The sequence below is a fragment of the Canis lupus genome, chromosome 10, assembly GCF_011100685.1.
Source record: "Canis lupus familiaris isolate Mischka breed German Shepherd chromosome 10, alternate assembly UU_Cfam_GSD_1.0, whole genome shotgun sequence".
Taxonomy (NCBI): Eukaryota; Metazoa; Chordata; class Mammalia; order Carnivora; family Canidae; genus Canis; species Canis lupus.
Window position 1 is genome coordinate 25,810,108 of NC_049231.1, and position 19,883 is coordinate 25,829,990.

General features: G+C 40.4%; 1 protein-coding gene across 12 annotated transcripts in view; it reads right to left on the bottom strand.

The window, feature by feature from the left end:
- Positions 1 to 1,398: 1,398 nt before the first annotated feature.
- The window catches only part of TNRC6B (trinucleotide repeat containing adaptor 6B), a 243,618-nt gene continuing 225,133 nt past the window's right edge, over positions 1,399 to 19,883 (bottom strand). For 8 of the 12 annotated variants that reach the window (XM_038550477.1, XM_038550482.1, XM_038550476.1 and 5 more), the window contains 8 exons: positions 13,419 to 13,556; positions 11,019 to 11,195; positions 9,473 to 9,619; positions 9,115 to 9,210; positions 6,564 to 6,788; positions 6,065 to 6,135; positions 3,149 to 3,288; positions 1,815 to 2,202 (listed from right to left, as the gene is read on the bottom strand). In XM_038550477.1, the coding sequence (XP_038406405.1) occupies positions 1,815 to 2,202; positions 3,149 to 3,288; positions 6,065 to 6,135; positions 6,564 to 6,788; positions 9,115 to 9,210; positions 9,473 to 9,619; positions 11,019 to 11,195; positions 13,419 to 13,556 (1,382 nt within the window). Of the gene's footprint in view, positions 2,203 to 3,148; positions 3,289 to 6,064; positions 6,136 to 6,563; positions 6,789 to 9,114; positions 9,211 to 9,472; positions 9,620 to 11,018; positions 11,196 to 13,418; positions 13,557 to 19,883 lie in introns of all 12 variants that reach the window. The other 4 variants (XM_038550487.1, XM_038550483.1, XM_038550475.1 and 1 more) reach the window with 2 other exon arrangements.

Consider the following 19,883-nt stretch of genomic DNA (forward strand, 5'->3'; position numbering starts at 1 on the left):
TGATACATGTTGATTTCCAACATAAGTACATACATGTTGGTGATAACTGTGGATTAAAAGTTGCCCCCTATTCGGCCCAGAGTACTACTACATTGATGCTTTAAAAAAAAAAAAAAGTCTTTAAATACGGAAATAAAAAAAGCAACATTACAAGGAAAAAAAAAAAAGAGGTCAAAACCAAAAAAAGGTGCAATACTTAAAAAGTCTTTGCTAAGTTATACCTGCCTAAGCAAAACCACATACACAGGAAATACACAACACAGAGAAACAAAAGGAAACGCTTGAAGTACACACTGGTTTAAGAACATTCGTTAAGTAAACGTTTCTGTCAGTGATGGCCTGGTGCTGTAACACGCCACGGCCTGGCACAGGTAACGCTCAGCAAGAGAGGAGCAGAGAGGGAGTAGCTGCAGGTGCTTTCAGGAGGCTGCTCACAACATATTTGTTTCCGTTTTCATAAAATGAAAAAAGAGAACCAATGGAAATATTTAATTCAGCATCACCTGACTTTCTGATGAATTCCTCATACTTGATTACACAAGAAAGGGGGAACATGGTTTTTCTGCTTTTGAGACATCATGTCAGTAAACACTCTCTTATATCATCTGTTCCCATTCAAACTAACGAAAGAAAAGGCCTGCTGAAAACTTAACAGATATTCAGATGTGCCTGGTGGCCACTTACTTTAAAAAACAGAAATAAATAAACACACAGTTGCCCCGAGAGGTACCTCCTGCTCTCCTACTTTTTTGGACTTGGCAGTGCTCTGCTCTACTGCTAGGTCAAAAGAAAAGCAAGAGAAAACTCACTCAGGCTAATTTGCAAATGTAAAGGAGCTCCCTCCTTAAATCATTAAAAAGCACTCTGTTCACCTTAATGCAGTCCAACGGAGTTGCTTTCATAAGCAGTGGCTCCCCGTGCTTGTGTGTTCTCATAGTTAAAAAAAAATAAAAATAAAAAAATAAAAAGCAGATGGCCGGCCAGCCAGCCTGCAGACTGTCAGCAATGCAGCTTTCTGAGAGATCCGGGGGGGGGGGTGGGGGGGGGGGGGGGGGAGGTGGGGGGGGTGGGCAGGACGAGGAAGTGGAGGAGGAGGAGGAAGAGGACATGGGCACGCACACACAGAGACAGAGAGAAGGATGCACGCGAATGCACATGAACACACGTGCACACACATACCAGAACGAGCATGCCTGGGCAGTTACATGTGCCAGAACACACTGGTTATTTATCAACCAGCCAATCACAAATTTTTACCTTTTTTTTTTTAGGTTTTTTGTGTTTTTGTTTTTAAAGTGAGGCTCCGTCAAGTCTCCCCCCCCCACCCCAACAATTCTTTTGAATTCCCCTCCCTCCCAAACGTGGTAGACCTAAGGACGGAAACACACCCAGTGCAAACAAAGTTAAAAAGCTATTTTTTTTCAGTATATATGTTTCTTAGCAACAACTTCCATATAACATGAAAAAAGTGAAAAACTAGAAACTAATTTTTTTAATTTTTTTGTGTTTAAATTTAAATGGTATGTGTACTTGCTTCACATTGTCTTTCTAGGTTGGCGTTCATGATTCAAGTATTTCAAGAGTGATATGTTCTCTTTTTGGATTCATATTCCAAACGAAAAAACTGAAGTTATAAGGGAGGCAACTATGTGCTCAGACAGTCTGTCAATGACCCACCTTTTTTTTCTCTCTCCGTTTTCTTTTTTCCTTTTAAAAATGTATTTATTGCAAGTTGAAAAAAAAAACGAAAAGGTCAAGTTAGTGCTGCTGCTGTTCCAAAAAAGGTCACGAGGTCAGAGTTGAAAGTTCTAAGTTCAGATTGAATCCGACCCTCCTCCCAGAAGGTCACCAGGTAGTAAGGGAGCAGGGCTGCCCATCCTATGGGGATCTTCCACAGCTGGGACTCCCCACAAGCTAGAAGAATAGTTTGGGGGCCCCCACAACGAAGCGCCAGCAAGATCGGCCCCGCTGCTGCCACCAGCACTGCTGCTCCATTGCCCGAGCCCTGTGGACCCACCAAAAAGATTCAAAGCAGGTCCGACGGGATCTGACTGGGTCTGGCCGGTCTCCAGCGACTGCCAACCTGCGGCGGGTGCACTTGGGGTTGCTGCAGGTGTAGGGGGCTGAGCTTGTGCCAGAAAGCGGCTAACTTCATCATCGGTGGCAAACTCAGCCAGGATGGTAGTGTTTCCCAACACACACCTAGAAAAAAGGGGAGGGAAAGAGCTATGGATTTGAGGGAAATCCTAAAGCACCCAGTAGGACTGAGGATTTTGAGTCCTCGATATTCAAAGTATGTTCCTTTGACTAGCAGCTTCCACATCTCCTGGAAGCTTTGCAGAATGCAGAATCACAGGTCCCACCCCAGGCCTACAGGATCAAAACCTGCATTTAACTGGACCAGGTGATTGAGGAGTACTGTTTTAAAGCAATAAGGTATCACCAAATCTCAAGATATCCAAAGACTACTAGAGGGTACCATGCATGGATTAACTTTTTGGTATATGGAATTTGTATGTTGAAAAAAATGTCACCTCTCTTTTCCCCCATGGGAGGTGAAAGGTAACACCGCAAGCATCAAAGTGACCCAGCTTTAGACATCTGGAGGTGCCGTGGCTCTGTCTCAGGGTCGGGCTTATTGCCTGAGCCTCCCTACTGCTTGCTCGCTCTGTTTGTAGCTTTCTGCTGTTGCATCTGCTGGCTCCCAGTTTGATAGCAGCTGGGAGAGGGGATGGTCAAAGTGTGATCCAGTCCCACCTACATTAGACAAAACCACTGCTACCCACCAAGACCACAGTGTTCCACCTTTACCAACAAAGAAGCCGAAGTAAGTTGATAGATTCTATTACAAAAAGTGACAGCGCTTGCAATGTTTCACATTCTCATAAATACTGGCTTTCTTTTATGGTACTTAAAAATTTAACTCACTGCTTCACTACTTCATAAATTCTTACTTTTGGAACTCTGATTATTGGCCTATGAGATACACAGGACAATCCATACTTAGATAAGGAGAAAAGATTGGTCACCTTAGTACTGCTTATGCCACGATGCTATTTTTGAGCATGTTCTTGTGTATCTCTGTTTAATGGAGCACGTAGCAGAATACTCACCTGTTTGTCTCAGTGAGCGTAGGATGGGTACTCACATGTGCAGTGCAGTTTGGGCCTTGGCCGCCTCCTGTTTGGTGCTGTATCGGATCAGGGCAGTGCCCTGGGTTAGGTTCAGATGGAATGTCAGCAGTGGGCCATGCTGCATGCAGATGGTTCTCAACGTTGACCCATCAATCTAAGGAGAAATGACATTCATGAGATTAAAATCTGGAGGTGGGGTGTGAGAGGAACTCAAGCGGCCTTTCTTACAAATGAGGAGAAGGACTTCTGGTTTGTAAACAACAGTATCTGCACTAAATGAGGTTTGGAGAAAGGAAGGGAGAACTCAAAGCAGGATAGAGTGGAATGAGCAGGGGTCTTAAAAGCAAATTTTAAGATATTCAAAGTACTGGGCTGAGATCTAATGTGCAAATAAAACAGTCTGGGGCAGCCTAGGTAGCTCAGTGGGTTCAGTGCCGCCTTCGGCTCGGGGTGTGATCCTGATGACCCGGGACTGAGTCCTGTGTCGGGCTCCCTGCATGGGGCCTGCTTCTCCCTCTGCCTGTGTCTCTACCTCTCTTTCTCTGTGTGTCTCCTGTGAATAAATAAATAAAATCTTTAAAAATAATAATAATAAAATAAAACAGTCTGTAAAAACACAGCTCAAGACATAAACGATTCAACCTGTGGTCTCCTTTCCTTAAGAGGTAAACAAGTGAATATGTGTTGATTTGTTAGAGACTTTAGAAAGCAGAAATAGTATGGCACCTGAATAAGAACTTAAGAGAACATGCCAAATTCTCAGCATCATCACTAATATAGTATCTTTACTCCCCCAGTTAATAATTTCATAGACAGCTAAAGAGGAAGACACACACAAGAAAAGCACTGCTAACCACACCTGATGGTTCAGGATGCTGCTGGCTGACCTAGTTCATAGACTACACTGGTGTCCTCAAGACACTGGTGTCCTCAATGACCTCCCACATTGGCCATCTCAGGGTAAGACTTTCTGCCTACTTCTCTGAGAACTCTGTTGCTCTCAGCCTCATCGTAGTCAGATTCCCATGTTCAGTGATTTGAGGTATTGCCCAGGACTTGGATGAACAAATCTGCTTATTCACTCTGATCAATTTGTTTGTATTGAGATCTTAACTAGGTTGAAAATAGGCTGCTCAGTTAAAAATTCATTTCTTTGCTACTGGAACAGCCTTCAAAAATTGTGCTACTGGCGGAGGCAGTAGACATATTGTGTTGTTTCACCATGGAAACTCTGCAAAATGGAAACCAGCAGGTTCACATAATTTTTTTACAGAAAATGATAATCAACTATATGAAGATGGTCGAGTACACCACACGTGACCTTTCAGCATTGATGCCCTCTAAACAGATTTTAGGTGATGAAAGTAAATTTAACCAGGTTCCAAAGATTTGCCCTATAACCTTCTATGAAGTTATGACTGAGATTAGTCTGTTAGGTAGTTTTGAGCTTCAAAATTAATCAGGTATTTCTAATACAAATGCAGCCAACCCCTTGATTCATTTTACACATATATACACATGTACTCATTATTTTTCATAGGATAAAACAGAAGTGAACAGCTGGTTAGCTTGTCCAGGTTTCTTTCAACACAGTATCCCTTACTGTCTCTCTCATCCCAACTTTGTATCCACCATACTATGTAACAACTTTTGAAATGTCATATTCTGGGGCACCTGGGTGGCTTAGTTGGTTAAATGTCTGCCTTTGGCTCAGGTCATGATCTCAGGGTCCTGGGATCTGGCCCTATGTTGGGCTCCCTACTTAGTGGGGAAGTCTGCTTCTCCCTCTCCCTTTGCCCTCTGCTCCTACTTGTGCTTTCTCAACTAAATAAATAAAAATCTTAAAAAAAAAGAATATTGTCATATTCTAATGAGGCATAAACAGTTATGAAAATGGTCATATAAAATCTTCATACTTCGGTCATTTATTAGCTAAAAAAGAACAACTGGGGCTTTTTGCTGAGTTGATATGGATATTAAGAGCCAACCCAGACTCTTCCTCATGTTAACTGTATTTATTAAACTGCCTTTGTCAATATGTACCCTGAAATACAAGCCCTGGGTACACTCCCTACCACCAGATTCACTGGGCAAGTAAATTTAGGAGAAGCTGTATTTCCCCACAGAGGATCATAATACATGTTAGCATATTAAAGGGTCAAAGAAGTCTCATCATGAAGAATCCTGCTTAATTTTGTTTAATCAAGTATATATTCCAAACATATTAGGCCAGAGACCTATTAATATCCCATGGGAACATTCTAGAAAATGCTGGCTTACTAAAGTGTGCACGAATCCATTTATGAATTAAAGGCTAGACAATTCATTTTATGTGTCAAAGGGAGGGAGGCATAATTGACTCCTTTTAACAAGGTGTTGTAAAGGTTGTGCTGTCAAGTCCAGATGACGGTCATGGGCTCAGTTTCAGGGGGTTCATTTAATTTCATTTGAGTGTTCAACATAATACTGCTGCAAGTATGTCAGTTATCAAGCAAACAAGGTGACAGACAGAGTGGCTTGGGGCAAATGAAACTCATCACTGTGAAAACAACCCTGAGGGCATGTTCTGAAGAGAGCAAATTACTAATGCCATCTACAAAGAAGAGCATAACAGATGGAAAATTGAAAGCACCCATGTGGCATTTAAGCTATGAAATTGACAGATTCCCTCTACTGCCGAGATGGATGGTTAATTATTTATGAAGCATAAAAATGGTGGATATTGAGTCTTAAGCCTTGTTGGGCCAACAATCCCCATTTAGGAGTAGGCTCTGAGCCTTTGGGTGGGGAGACCCACACCTGTACGCTGGACCTCTCTATAGCAAGCAGGAAATTAATGAGCTTTCTTATTTGCCCACATCCCGCACCTGAGCTTCCCTCTCTTAATGCAATCAAGTCCTGTCTCAAAAATCACAAGGAAGCATGATTACCTGTGGAGTGAGATTGTGAAGAACCAGCCAGTAACTGGGACGAACTGAACCACCATCACTCCAGGTAGAGGCTGAAGCAACCAGAAAAACAATTAGGAAGAGCAATAAAAAAATACGGAAAGCCACGAGTGACATTTTCACATAGCCCATGTGTTTCTTCTCTTTTGTTATAAAGGGTCTTCTCTTTTATACCTCCCTCTGACCCCCTTCATCCTGCTACTGAATGGCCAGCTCTCTTCTCCTAGACCTTAAACCCTGTGCACTCTCCTATTGCACTTGTAATACAGTTTTCTCCTAATGTTCTCACTCTACTGGTCATCATTTTTACTCTGTGAGTTCTTGGATCACTCTGCCCTAGACTGACTGCAATTTTCCACTCAAGAGATACTCTTTCCTCTATCAGACTTCCTGTCTTGTGAAGGCTTTGTGTCTCTTTAAGTGTTAATGTTAAGTCCCTTGTGTTTGAACAACAATGTTCCTTTAGGCAGATCCTTCTCACCCGAGGCAAGCCGTGAGTCCTGTGTCCCCCACCCCCTGACTGATCGGGGTGCTGTGCTGCTCCAGGGAGATGATGGTTTGGGGTTGGTCAGACCGGGAGGTGGGCGGGGCAGCGGTGTAGTGTTCCTTGAGGAAATATGGTTTTTCCACATCTTGTTGGAGAGATGAGTGGGGTTGTGTCCTATGGGATCTGGGGACCATGTTGATTTGTAATCAGGGAACTTTGCTATAAAGAAGAGAAAATTAAGGAAGGAATATGGTTAGAGAGGTCGCTTTTGTCAATATACATAAATTTGTGTTTACATATAAATAATATTCTAAAAATAGTTAAGTACACATTTTGAGAGTAGCAATACAAAAGTAACATTGCCCTCTGAGCTTACTAAAGATTTAATATGATAACAGTACTTTATTAGCCAAATAGAACCTGAAAAGGAAGATTAATTCAAGGGAAGTATTCCTAAAACCATGAGTCTTACACAAATGTGAATCCTAATAGCACTATTCTATAAATACTCTTTTATGAAATGGGAAGTGCATCAGAAATGTATACTTTTCTTGATCCAGATTATTAGCTATCAACATTCAAGCAGATTTTTTTAAAAAGATTTTTTTGGAACTTAAACTTACCCTAAAATCAAGAGTCACATGTTCTACTGCCTGAGCCATCCACGTGTCCCAACATTCAAACAGATTTTTAAAAAACAATCAACAGCTAAGAGCTTACTATGCTTTAAGGCACTAAATCAATGCTGTGGGTAATATAAACAGTTATTCTCAAAAATTTCAAGTTCACATGGGAAGATAGAATAGAAGAATAAGAGAACTGGTAACTCCAGGCATCATCACATATGTTCAATACACAGAGAAGACACTGCTCAGCCACTGCCAAAGGCTTTGCAAAGACAGGTCTGGAAGGATTTACATAAATGGATAGGCTCAGAAAGATAGGAGAATATAGACCAATGTCAAATTTAAACTCTATATGTACCAAATATGTTTTCCCCCAGTTTTGGCCAAACAGTATTTCACAGGGGTAGAGATAAAGAAGGCCAGAAAGGTAAGCTGGAGGCTGATGAGGATGCTACTAGGAGTTCTTGCAGTAGACTGAACATGTAGCATTTACATGTGGCTCTCAACCTGGGGGACAGCGAGTAGAATGGAGCAGAAGAAATGGATGGGAGATGTGGCTGCAGAATACATCCTCTGGGAGACATCCTTACTGCCTGGATCCACGGAGCAAGCAAGAAAAATCTGGAGACTTTGTGACTCAGTGATGCCAGAGGCATCATTAAGAAAAACAAAGACTTAGTTAAGAAGGAAAGACAATATTGGGGAGGTGGGGGCGCAGTTCAGAAAAGTATACATTCAGTTTAGACATGTCTGGAGTAAGATTCTTGGGTCATCTCTCAGGTGAATGTTCAACTGTAGAAAAAAGATAAAATAGTTCAACTGAAGATATGGTCAATTACCAGAATAAAAGTGTTGGGTTGAAAAATGAGTTTTTACATGTAAAGGAAGAAGTCTCATAAAAGTATAATGTGGGATGGTCATTAGAAGCATGGATTATTGAGTTGGCGCCTTTACACACTCACTTAGACCTGAGGCAAATTATATTAGCAAATTGAATCTGAGTTTGTTCATCAACAAAATGGGGAGAAGGCCAGGACCTCCTCCCAGACTTTGGTGAAGGTAAAGTAAGAATTCATGCTGAAGGCTCAGCATGTTGCCTGGTCTACAGGAGCATTCAGTAAATAACAGTTATTGTGATCCTGTTGATACAACACGGAGGTGAAAAGAAAAAGACAATTTGTAAGGCCATTCACCTATAGTATCTTAGGAAGTAGCTGAGGATTTGCTCCATTTGCTTTTGCATGGATATAGAACAGAAGCCATAATGACTTTAATGGCTTGAGGTCTAACTTTTGCAAGACCACGGTGCCAATTACAGATAGTCTCTCTACCAATCTATGAGGCAGTGTGCTGAGTGAGTGACTTCAAAGGCTTTATTCTATCCATTATGTTTTTATTCCCTATCATCTTAACACACACACACACACACACACAATTCAACAATTAAGGTAGAATTAATTAAGGGCCTCTTTTTTTCCCCCTTGGCCATCTGAGCCTTTGTCTGTAAATGGAAAGATTTTTTTTTTTAAAGATAAGCAAACTATAATTTGTTGCTTTAGGAATAATAACCTGGACTTCCCTGGTTCCTCCCCTGGCCCATGATTCCTTCAGCAGACTGGCTCAAGAAAAGCACTTGTGGCACAAAGATTTCACCTCTGCCCTGTCAATATCCACAAGGCTCCCTGCAGGTATATCACCACCTGCCCTGTCCTAAAGCTCTATGTCTCATTCTGTCTCTGTGCAACTAGAAGCTCCTTGAGAACATGGCCAGTTTAAGAGGTGTGCATCCATCTGTGCTGACCTAGCTATTCAACTTCTGTTGAAGCACTCCTTAAGAAATAAATGCCCGTTTCTTTTGTTAAAGGGATCCTGATGGCAAAAGTGCTAGCCAAAGGGAAACATGTAGGTCATACTTGTACCTGAAGTGCTATGAACGTTGGTAAAGGAGTTGTCAGAGGCACTGTAGGGCCAGGCACCAGGTGAAGGCAGCGAGGTGTTGAGGGAAGAATTAGACCCTTTGGGTGACAAAGGGAAAACAAGATGAAAATATTGCAGACAGATATCAGTATAACCAGTGAAACCTTAAGTATTTTATTTAACCTTCAGTGCAAGATTAAAGTATATCTAAAAATGTATCCCAAACAACCTGAAAAGCAACATATTTTTTGTTTTCTAGTTAAATTATTAGATTATTAGCAAGTACAAATGAAGCCACAGATTGACAGATACAAAAACGTGGAGTGTTGAATAAACACAAAGGATGCCTCATTCATTTACCTGTGGTGTTATCCCGCAGAAGTTGGTGGTCAGTATCTACAATGGGAGATGTGGCTGTACCCCCCAGTACACTTCCTGGGGTGACATAGGGGTCAGATTCAGGGTCAATGTTTTGGATACCTTTCCATGGCACTCCTGGTTGGAATTCTAAAACAAGAAGACAATATTGGAGGTAGGAGATTGTTAAAAAAAAAAAAAAGATAAAATCAAGTCAGGTTTTTTTTTTTTTGTTTTTTGTTTTTAAAGCAAACTCAATGCCCAATGTGGGGCTCAAACTCACAACCCTGAGATCAAGAGTCTTCCATTCTTCTGAATGAGACAGCCAGCCACCCCTCAAGTTAGTTTTTGATACAAGAAATAGATCCATGAAAAGTAGAATACTCAATCTATTTTATCTCACTTTTATCATAAAATTAAAAATCAAAAACTCAGCCTGAACGTATACTATACAGCACCTCTGTGTTATTAAGCACGCTTTCTCTATCTCTCTGTGGCTCTGAGCCAGGGCTCATCAGCACTTGGCCCTGGCCACTGCTCTTCCAGCTTTCAGGAACATTCGGGCTGAGAGCAGTGAAGGCAGGAGTAAGTAACCTGATGTTCAAGAGAACTGTCCAGACATCCAGGATAAAAACTGAGAGAAAATCTGGGTTGGAGATTAGACTTCTCTCATTTATTTCACTGGAAATTGGCTCAGATGCACAAAAGAAAACACAATACAAATGACCACTAGCACATACAACATCCAGAGACAAAGAGCAAGAATAATCTGGCTTATCATGAGAAAGCCTAGAATACGGGATAACTGTTTTAATTTTTTTTTTTTTTTTACTGGTCAATTGAAATCCTATTTAAAACTGTGGGATAGGATTAACAAACTTCTGTTTTCCCAAATGTGGAAAGCAATATAGTATTATACACAAACAACATGTGTTATGAGCCTTAAAAAGGAAGGAAACTATACACATATTATAAATATATCCATATAGGAAGAAGTTTAGAAAGACATACTGATTTTTAATTCTTGCTAAACTAAATTAAAATTTTTTCTATAATGAAAATAGATGACTTATATCAAAATAAAAAGAGAGGAAAAAAGTAACAAATAGTTTCATTGCATCACTACTGCATACCTGGAACCTAACTGATGATAAACACTTGCTCCATGAATAAACAAGTCAATTAAATGGACATTTCAGAAGAACCCATGTTACAAGGCTCCCATTATCACCTTCTTTCACCTCCAGATTCCACTCCTCTGACTTCCTTCAGCTCGTCTATGCCTATGCAGTGTTCATCAGTTACCTGCCTCACAGGTGAACCAGGTCCACACCTTATCTTCCTGACTGAAGTCTATAGAGCAGACACCTGATCTAATGTGAATTTCCTATCTTCCCACAGCACAGCACATGCCTTGCTTTTATCAGACAATATTGACTAAATGAAAAAATAAAGTGCCTTAATAACTGGCAAAAGCAATCTGTTCAGAACCCAAAATTAGGAATTAAAAACAAATGATATACCAGAAAAAACATTTCCTGGACAATACCTGGAGGCCAACTGGCATTGCTGGATTTACTTCCGATTTTATTTGTTGGTGGAGATTTGGCAGGTAACCAGCTATCACCAGCAGGACCCGTATGGCCACCCAGTGTGTCACTCGGGATGATATCAAACTGGTTGTACGGTGACCCTCCTCGAGTCTTACCAGGGGCCACAATAGCGCCTGTGGAGAGAGGGGAAATCAATTCATACCCAGAAAGGATTCCTATGAACAGAACTTGTCAAATCAATTATTCAGCAATAACAGTATTCTGATGTTTATGCAGTAAAAAGAAAAAAAAAGTGCTGGAACGTGACGTTGCCCTGGAGAGCCAGTATATAATTCATAAGCAGAATGACTACGAACGATTCATTTCACTTTCCTGAGCCTTTCAGGTTCTTACTTAGGCGTACAGCACTGTTCTCATTCTTGAATCTTCCTTTCAGTTTTAAAATTCCATGGTCTTAAATTAATGAAGCTTTCATCAACTACGAATCATACCATCATCCCTAGTTTCGATACTAATGACTCAAGAATGAGAAATAGGAAAAACACTACCCAATCTGCAGTGCATAGGAAGCGTTCTCACTACACTGGTGCTGACACCACCCACCCAAAGTTTTCAGGGCTGATCAGACCTAGGTTAGCTGGAAGAAGCACTGTAAATAGAGAGAGTCTACTGGAGAGAAAAGCATCTGCTATTCCTTTGAATTCCAAAGCAATGAGATGGAATTCCTGCCTAGGGTCTCTGCCAGCACAAGATCAGCAGGGAACGCTGCCGCTCTGAAACCCGTGGCCCCACACACGAAGAACAGCCAATCCTTTGTAACTGTCTTCCTAAGAGCATTTCAGTGGTTCTGTCTGTGACCCTTTTATGCATTTTAGATGCTACAAGGCAGGAAAAACATTAAAAGCTTAAAATTCTCTTAACCTAACAAAAAGTGATCTCCCCCCTCTTTTTTTGATCTTTCCTTTAAATAAAATTTTTGGCCTCTGTGAGATACCCCTCTATTTATTTCTCAGGTGAATTTTACATGCTCCATTGTGTCACTTGATCTACCCTTAGGATGCTGTTTATAAACAGGGAGAATTATTTCCAGGATGATGTATTAAAATATTCGTGTAAGTATTGATTAAAATAATCTGCTTGGTTTGGCCCAGCAGGAGTATTATCAAAACCACCTTCACCCTCAGCTAAGAAGTCATTTGTGTTTCTGGAGCCACTGACAGAAATTTGACTCAAGGGCATATTACAGTGAAGTCTAGGAAATGAAGAGCTCGATTACCTTGGGGATTGGTAACGAAATGGGGAACACAGTATCTCTGAGCTCTGAAAAGGCAAGTGGGTATTTTAGCTTTAAGATAACCTCTCACATGACACTCTGTATTTATTATCATGCACCTATCATGTCTTTGGGGACAAGGCGACCTGATGAATCATCAGCCTAAAGAAGCAGGGTAAGTGCCCAAAGCTACAAATGCTGGGCTTGAATTATTCAGTCTAGAGACAGATTTTATAGTTTCAATAAATCATTCTTGATTTTGTGGCATGAAATCAAATGATTGCGCTTAGGGATAACAGGGAAAAGCTCCATGCGGCCATTTTACAGTCTCTCAGAGAGGCGCACTAAACAGTAGTTTATGAAGGAACCCTGAAAGTTTTCAGATTCGTGAGGCTGAGGTCTGCCAGGGAACTGCAGCAGGACCAGCACAACACCCATTTATACTCAGTTCTCATGACTGTAGCTGAATCCAGGTGAATTACTGTCAGATGAAATAAACACTGAAACAAAGGCTGAAGGAAAATTCAAAGACCTTTTATCTGTTTTTTACAGGGACACAGAGAAGTATTTATAGAATGATGGAAATGAAGGGCCCGCAGTTCTCAACCAAAGCCTGCAATGCCCCTTCGCAGACAGTATATAATTAAGAACAAGAAAGCTAAAAAACCACCAACCAACCAAACAAGAAAACTTTGTGGGAAAGTTCAAATCTCATGGACTATTAGTCACCTATCTTTTGGAGATTAAATAGTTTGAATAATCAACATGATATATACTAGTTGTAATCTCTTACACCCTAAAAAATGGGTTCTGTTCTCTCAGCCAGTATGTTAGGGTTTCATCCTTATGGGTACTCAAGTTCACTGCTACTATGTTCAATCCCACTGCAGGTGGGAAATTTTGCTCCCCTTAATTACAACTAGCATTTTAAGTTTCTTATAATTTGAAATATATACAACCTTGATCTTCCTCTCATAGGCGATCATAGGATTTGGAGGGAAAAAAAAATCAAGAGATTAAGACAAAGCTAAAGATTTGTGCTTCAAAATAATTTTACAGGATATATCATCAAGGCCTGTGAGGGTTATATAGCTCCAACTCATAAGGCTTTGCTTGCTCTTACCATTTTTGTGCATATTGGCTTCCTGTGTGGCTACAGAGGGCAGTCCCTCCATCATGGAGGTCCACTGTTTAAAGCGAGACTCTGTTCCAGCCTCCTTCCCACCAACCATGCCATAGTCCATGCCGCCAGAGCTGAAGCCTAAAATAGAGAACCACGTTTTACATCTTCCTATATATTTCTAGTATCAACAACCAAGAGTTCTAAGATAAAACCAACGGATAGCTTCACTTGTCATTTAAAGACTAATTCACAAGAAGTTTCTTCACTCAGAAACAGAGATTCTGATTCAAAATGCTTATCTTGGCTTTTGCTTGCTAAAGCAGCAAGGACTCTTTGTTAAGGCATGAAAATGTATATGACTGCCATCTAATTGAGAACATCTCAGTGCACCTGTGCCTTCATTGATTTATTTAGCTAACAATTGTGCCAGACAGAAAGCTGGGGCCAACTGGGGAATTCGCCAACTCAGCAAACTCTACACATCAAACTAAAATGGTATAACAACAGCCATAAGGTGTGGCAATGGTGTCTGGGGAAAGAAAGGCTTTGCAGAAGAGACATTTGGTTTAGGGCCTACGGCAGGTATGTGAGTAAGTCAAGGATGCCAAGTACAAAGCTCTGTTTGAGGACAATCAGGTACATTTAGGGACTGGTACATTCCAGTGCTTGGTTAACTATGGATGAATTGAGGCAGAGCAACAGGAGATGAGGGAGAAAGGAGGAGTCATGTCGTGTAGGAGTCTTTAAATATCAGGCCAAGGACTTTGGGCCTTTTTTCTCTAAGAGAGGACATAAAGAAGTTTTTTAACAAGTGAGAGAAAGAGATAAAGGTTTGTATTTTAGGGAACGCCTGGCTGGTTCAGTCAGAAGAGCAAGCAACTCTTGATTTCAGGGTCGGGAGCTTGAGCCCCATATTGGATGTAGAGATTACTAAAAATAAACTTTTAAGAAGTTTGTATTTTAGAAAAAGAACTGGCAGTGTAAGAATGGGGTACATGGAGGTCAAGCCAGAATAATCTAAGAGATCAATTCGAAAGAAATCTTTATGCAAAGATAAAGACCCTAAAGCTCAAATAGGCAATGACAGGGAGGTTGAGTTTACTTTGCCATGATTCTCATGTAAGCCTCGGGTGTCAGGCTTTTAGCAGGAGTGTAGGTGGCTAATGTCTTCCAATGGCACAGGGCTGGACAGGTGAGATCCAGTGTGAGAGGTGTGCTGATACAGAGTCTCACAGGTCCCACCATCCATTGTGTGTCAGGATGTACTTAACATAAAAAGTAACATAAAGCACTAAAATAAATGAATGAAACGGAGAAGATCAATGACTAGTCCGAATAAAAATGAGGATGGACCACAGTAAGTATAGAACAGCCATCCCAGGGAGATGAACGGGGATCCCACCATGCAAAAACTCAGGCAGCTGTAAGTGCCAAAAGCCCACCTACTGCTACTCAAGAAGATGCACCAGTCTAGCCAGGCCAGATTCCTCACTGTACCCACTTGACTCTCCAACCATCTGGTGGTGCCTCAATGGCTCTGAGGTTCCACTTATCCAAATCCCATGAGGGCCCAGGTCATATTTTCTCCCTGTGCTTCTCTGAATTGTCAAAAAGAGTTTTATAAATGCATAATAAATCAAGTTCCAATCATTCCCAACAGCTTGACCTATGTTTAAAATGTTGCTATTAACATAAAGAACACTGCCTTTCACACTGTTTGTAAGCGACTTACTAGTCCGTGTGATTACTGGGAGGGTGGGGATGGGGAGCAGAAATTCCTGGAATAAGCTGGAAATATTTCAAAGTTAATGATTTTTTTTTTCTTAAGAAGAGTTTAAGGTATTTTCTTTTTTCTTGTGTAGCTGAAATGAAATGAGGCTGGAGGACAGGGGAGTTGAGAGGAATAAGGGCTTTCCTCTGACAGAAGCTTTATGGCCTAAGTAGGTTGTTCCTTCTCTATCTACCCTTGACAGAGAAAACCAGCCCAAGGTACTTGGACTCCAGGCTATGTGAAAGCTTGGTTCCAATCAATGGAGGAAGACCTTTTGAAAAGAACCCAGGATTCTAGTGAAGATCAGAAAGAAGAATGTGAGGATTAGTAAGAAGGCAAAGAGCCATTCCTTATACATCTCTTTATAGTTGCTCTGAAATGTCTTTAGAACTCAAAGTGGATTAGTTATTTAATTTCACCTGCTTAGAGTCCTTTTGTGACACGTATGTGTAGAAAATCAGTTAAGAGTTAGACATCTTAGGAGAGGGGACAGTTTGAGCAGTTTCATCTGAATCAGAAGTGGGCTTCTTTCTTGTTAGAAACTTGGGTATCAAAGCATGGCAGTATCATAACTAAGTAACAAAGTCTGGTAAGGAAATACCTAGAGTGGTATGAGGAGATAGTACTTACTGCCTTGGAAGGTTCAATCCCCAAAACTAGAAGAGGAAGAATCAGTGCAAAGTTATACATGGTTCTGTACATTTCTTCCATGTCCCCTAGTAACTGGCACAACTTACAAACTCTACATTATTTGTGAGCTGCCACACCTCAAAGCCCAGCGAAGTACTGACCTTTCTGTACCTGCTATTTCATCAAACCAAACCTCCTCGGTCCACCAAGTGGACTCCCTGTAATTCTCCAGCTCACCAACACAGAACTTGAACTTGAATAAAAAAAAATCCTTTAGTTCAGTTCAATTGCACACTCTTGGAAAGCCTAATTTTGTGCCAGACTCTGTGAGGAGCTGGGGGACAAAGAGAAATTAGGCCCCTTGCTCTCCCAGGGACTCATTTCCGAAGTACATCCCCTTTTACCTATCTCATCACTCCTACAAATCCAACCCTGGGCCTGCCTTATCTGTCCCTGGCCAGAATTACTTCCTCTGCCACACACTTCATTTCACTGTCTATTCATCATTACCTTTTGGCTTAGTGTTACCTCCTTGAGGAAACTGGGATTTCCTCTTTCATACTCTTTTGTCTCTATTAGTTCTTTCTTTCCCAGTATTCCTTTTATCATAAATTAAAAAACAAATTAGTGCTTTTATAATAATTCTAATAAAAAACATTATAAAAGAAACAAATCACCCATAGTTGCCGCCCCCCCCCCCCCCTTTTAAAGTAATCTCTACCCAACGTGGGGCTCAAACTTACAACCCTGAGATCAAGAGTTGCCTGTTCTACCGACTAAGCCAGCCAGGTACCCCCAAATTTTTATAAATTTTAAACATGAAAAGTAAAATTTTATTGGAAGTACATTTTCTTTTTCTTAAGATTTTACTTATTTATTTGAGAGAGAGAGCACGAGCAGGAGACAGAGGGAGAGAGGGAGAAGCAGGCTCCTCACTGAGCTTGATGTAGAGCTGGTTCCCAGGACCCTGGGATCATGATCTGAACCAAAGGCAGATGCTTAACTGACTAAGCCACTCAGGTGCTCCTCTTTTACTTCTCTTTTTTTTTTTAAAGTATGCTCCACACTTCACATGGAGCCCAACATGGGGCTTGAACTCATGACCCTGAGATCAAGACCTGAGCTGAGATCAAGAGTTAGACGCCCAACTGACTGAGCCACCGAGGCACCCTGGGAATACATTTTCTTTTTTTCTTTTTTTTTTTTTTAATTTTTATTTATTTATGATAGTCACAGAGAGAGAGAGAGAGAGAGAGGCGCAGAGAGAGAAGCAGGCTCCATGTACTGGGAGCCTGATGTGGGATTCGATCCCGGGTCTCCAGGATCACGCCCTGGGCCAAAGGCAGGCGCCAAACCGCTGCGCCACCCAGGGATCCCGGAATACATTTTCTAATAAGAGGAGGGACTTTATTTCTTGATTGGTTCAGATACCCATGAATGAGAGATATGAGACGGAGTTCACACTATTCCTATTTTTAAAACCCCTATAGACAAAAAAAAGCACCAAGGCATCTTATATAAGTAATTAGGAAAAGAGGGAGTCTTGTTATAACATCACTTACTTCTTGAATTCCTTTCGGCTATATTCCCTCCCCCCACCCCCGGCTCAATAACACAGATACTAAAACATCATATTTAGATAGGTCATTATCCCCGGACAATTCAGTTAGGTATATTTTCAATTCTGTTAAAAGCAGAGAATTATAAACCATTTATTTTATAAAAACAATCAGTCAAGGATCAGTTAAGCAGTCATTAAAGTCATTCAACTTTTTAATTCTGAGAAAATATAGCAAGAGAGGCTTTATTAGGACTAAGAGATTTTTAATTATTCTTGCTTCTCTTCCGCCTACACGTCTCTTTTAGTTTAATATTTAGCAGCAGCAAAACTGAAATATTATTCATTTTATTACATCTTTGCTATATAATTTTTGAAAAAAATTAACTTCTCTTTATGCTTTGAATTTTCATCAAAATCTTATAGCTATAGGCAACTTCCCTGACTCGGGCCACCTCTCCGAGTCATGGAACCTCGCCCGGGAGCGCTCCCCATTAAAGCACTCTCGAACCTACAAAAAAAAAAAAAATCTTCTAGCTATAGATTTAGTTTATTCAAAATAGGCAGCCAAATCAGATTTACTTTCAGTTCCAAAATGTATTTTTCAATTCAAATAAATGTCATAATATTAAGGAATTAAGGAAATTTTAAACTGTGAAATAAATTGTAAAATGCATCTTATAAGGCAGATCATAAGTGGTCAGATCACAATTAATATGATAAAGACCTAATAAAATTTATCTACTGTTTCATAAGTTACCAAATAGAAATAAATTAGTAAGTCAGTATGTTTTTTCTGCTTACTTAATTTGGTTTATAATACATAGTTAAATTTGTAAGTTTTTTTTTTTAAATTTGTAAGTTACCTTGAAACAAGAGTATGATAAAAAAACATGCCCTTTCTTCAGTAAATGTATGTATGCAGATTGAACTCTGATCCTTCAGCTGTCAGGGAAAGTTATGCCTCCAGTACAATAATCACAAATAACATCATTAATAAGACATTATGATAAAAATTTTCTGTTTATTTGATGAGAAGCTATGCTGCTGAAAACTAAGATTCACAGCTAACATGTAACCCCCCCAACCTCCTAGAATTTTACTTTTTAATAAAAGGCAATAATTATTAAACATGTTATAAGAACTGTCATTGGAATAAATACATTATGATGTTAGGTTTTTAACTAACTGACTAATGCACACCCAATCTAAAGCAAAGCACATAAAAGGTTTATTCACAGGTGTTACCTGATAAATTTTAAGAAACACGTATTTAAGAGACTCTGTGTCACTAACTCCTGTTGCTCAAGCTGGTCAAAGATACTTTTCTTTCCACCTTTGATATGCCCTAGGGGATGAGTACTGAGAAGACCTGAAAAGAACTGTATGCATTTAAACACGTGGAAAAGCCACCCAGGGCTCCAGATGTTCACTTTGCTTTGCATGACTGGACTCTACTTTGAGAGCTATGTACTCTTTGACAAAAGGGACAGAAGCAGCAAAGTTGCCCTGCTTTATTATTATATACAGGGTCTAAATTCACAACTCAACACATATCAAAATATCCAGGATCTTATATCAAGCTTTATCTGTAACAAAAAACATGATTAAGAAGGTGAAGCCTGGAAATACAAAATTAATGACACCTTCATTATTCATTATAGGAGGCTATTGCCTTGCTTGGCACCCTGGATTTCTTTCTTTCTTTTAATATTTTGTTTATTCGGGAGAGAGAGAGAGGGAGAGGGAGAGAGAGAGGGAGAGAGAGAGATGGAGAGAGAGAAGCAGAGGGAGAAGCAGGGAGCCCGAGTGGGATTCTATCCAGGGACTCCAGGATCATGTCCCGGGCCAAAGGCAGGCGCTAAACCGCTGAGCCACCCAGACGTCCTGGCACCCTAGATTTCTATACCCAAGATGGGCATGCCTTAGAAAGACAGGAGATGGTGGAGATTTCACTCTTCTTTTATGTCAAGTGGAAGAAAGGTTATTTTGAATTTAAGTCAGTTCTCAGGCAGATCATTTTAAAGAAACAGTGCTGTTGGCGAATCTGGAAATTAATTACCTTAAAACTTATGGCATCCTTGAAGTCTTTGTTCCTCTCTGCATGTGGACACCCCACAAAACTAGAGCAGAGAGCAGGGCCATGTGTCCAGGGTCACTCTGCTTCATAGGAGCATGGATTTCAGGTCTCTTCCACTCTTATTTTTGAGTTTGCAAGAACGGTATCTTCTTTACCAAAATAAACCCTAAATTTTGTCATTCTGAGGAGAACCTGCTGTGGTGTGTGGTATCTTTGAAATGTTTACATTTTATTTTTAAGTCACTGTTGCCTCACTGATTGGATTGTGCTTACAACATGTTCCCTGGTCTGAAAGAGCTACGACTTGCCTGCCAACAAATTCTTGATGAATGTCAAAGGTATAACCTTACTTGCGCTAATTCTATTTAACTCAAATGAAATACTAATATCAGAAGAATTCATCAGTTTGCCTTATAAGCTTCATTT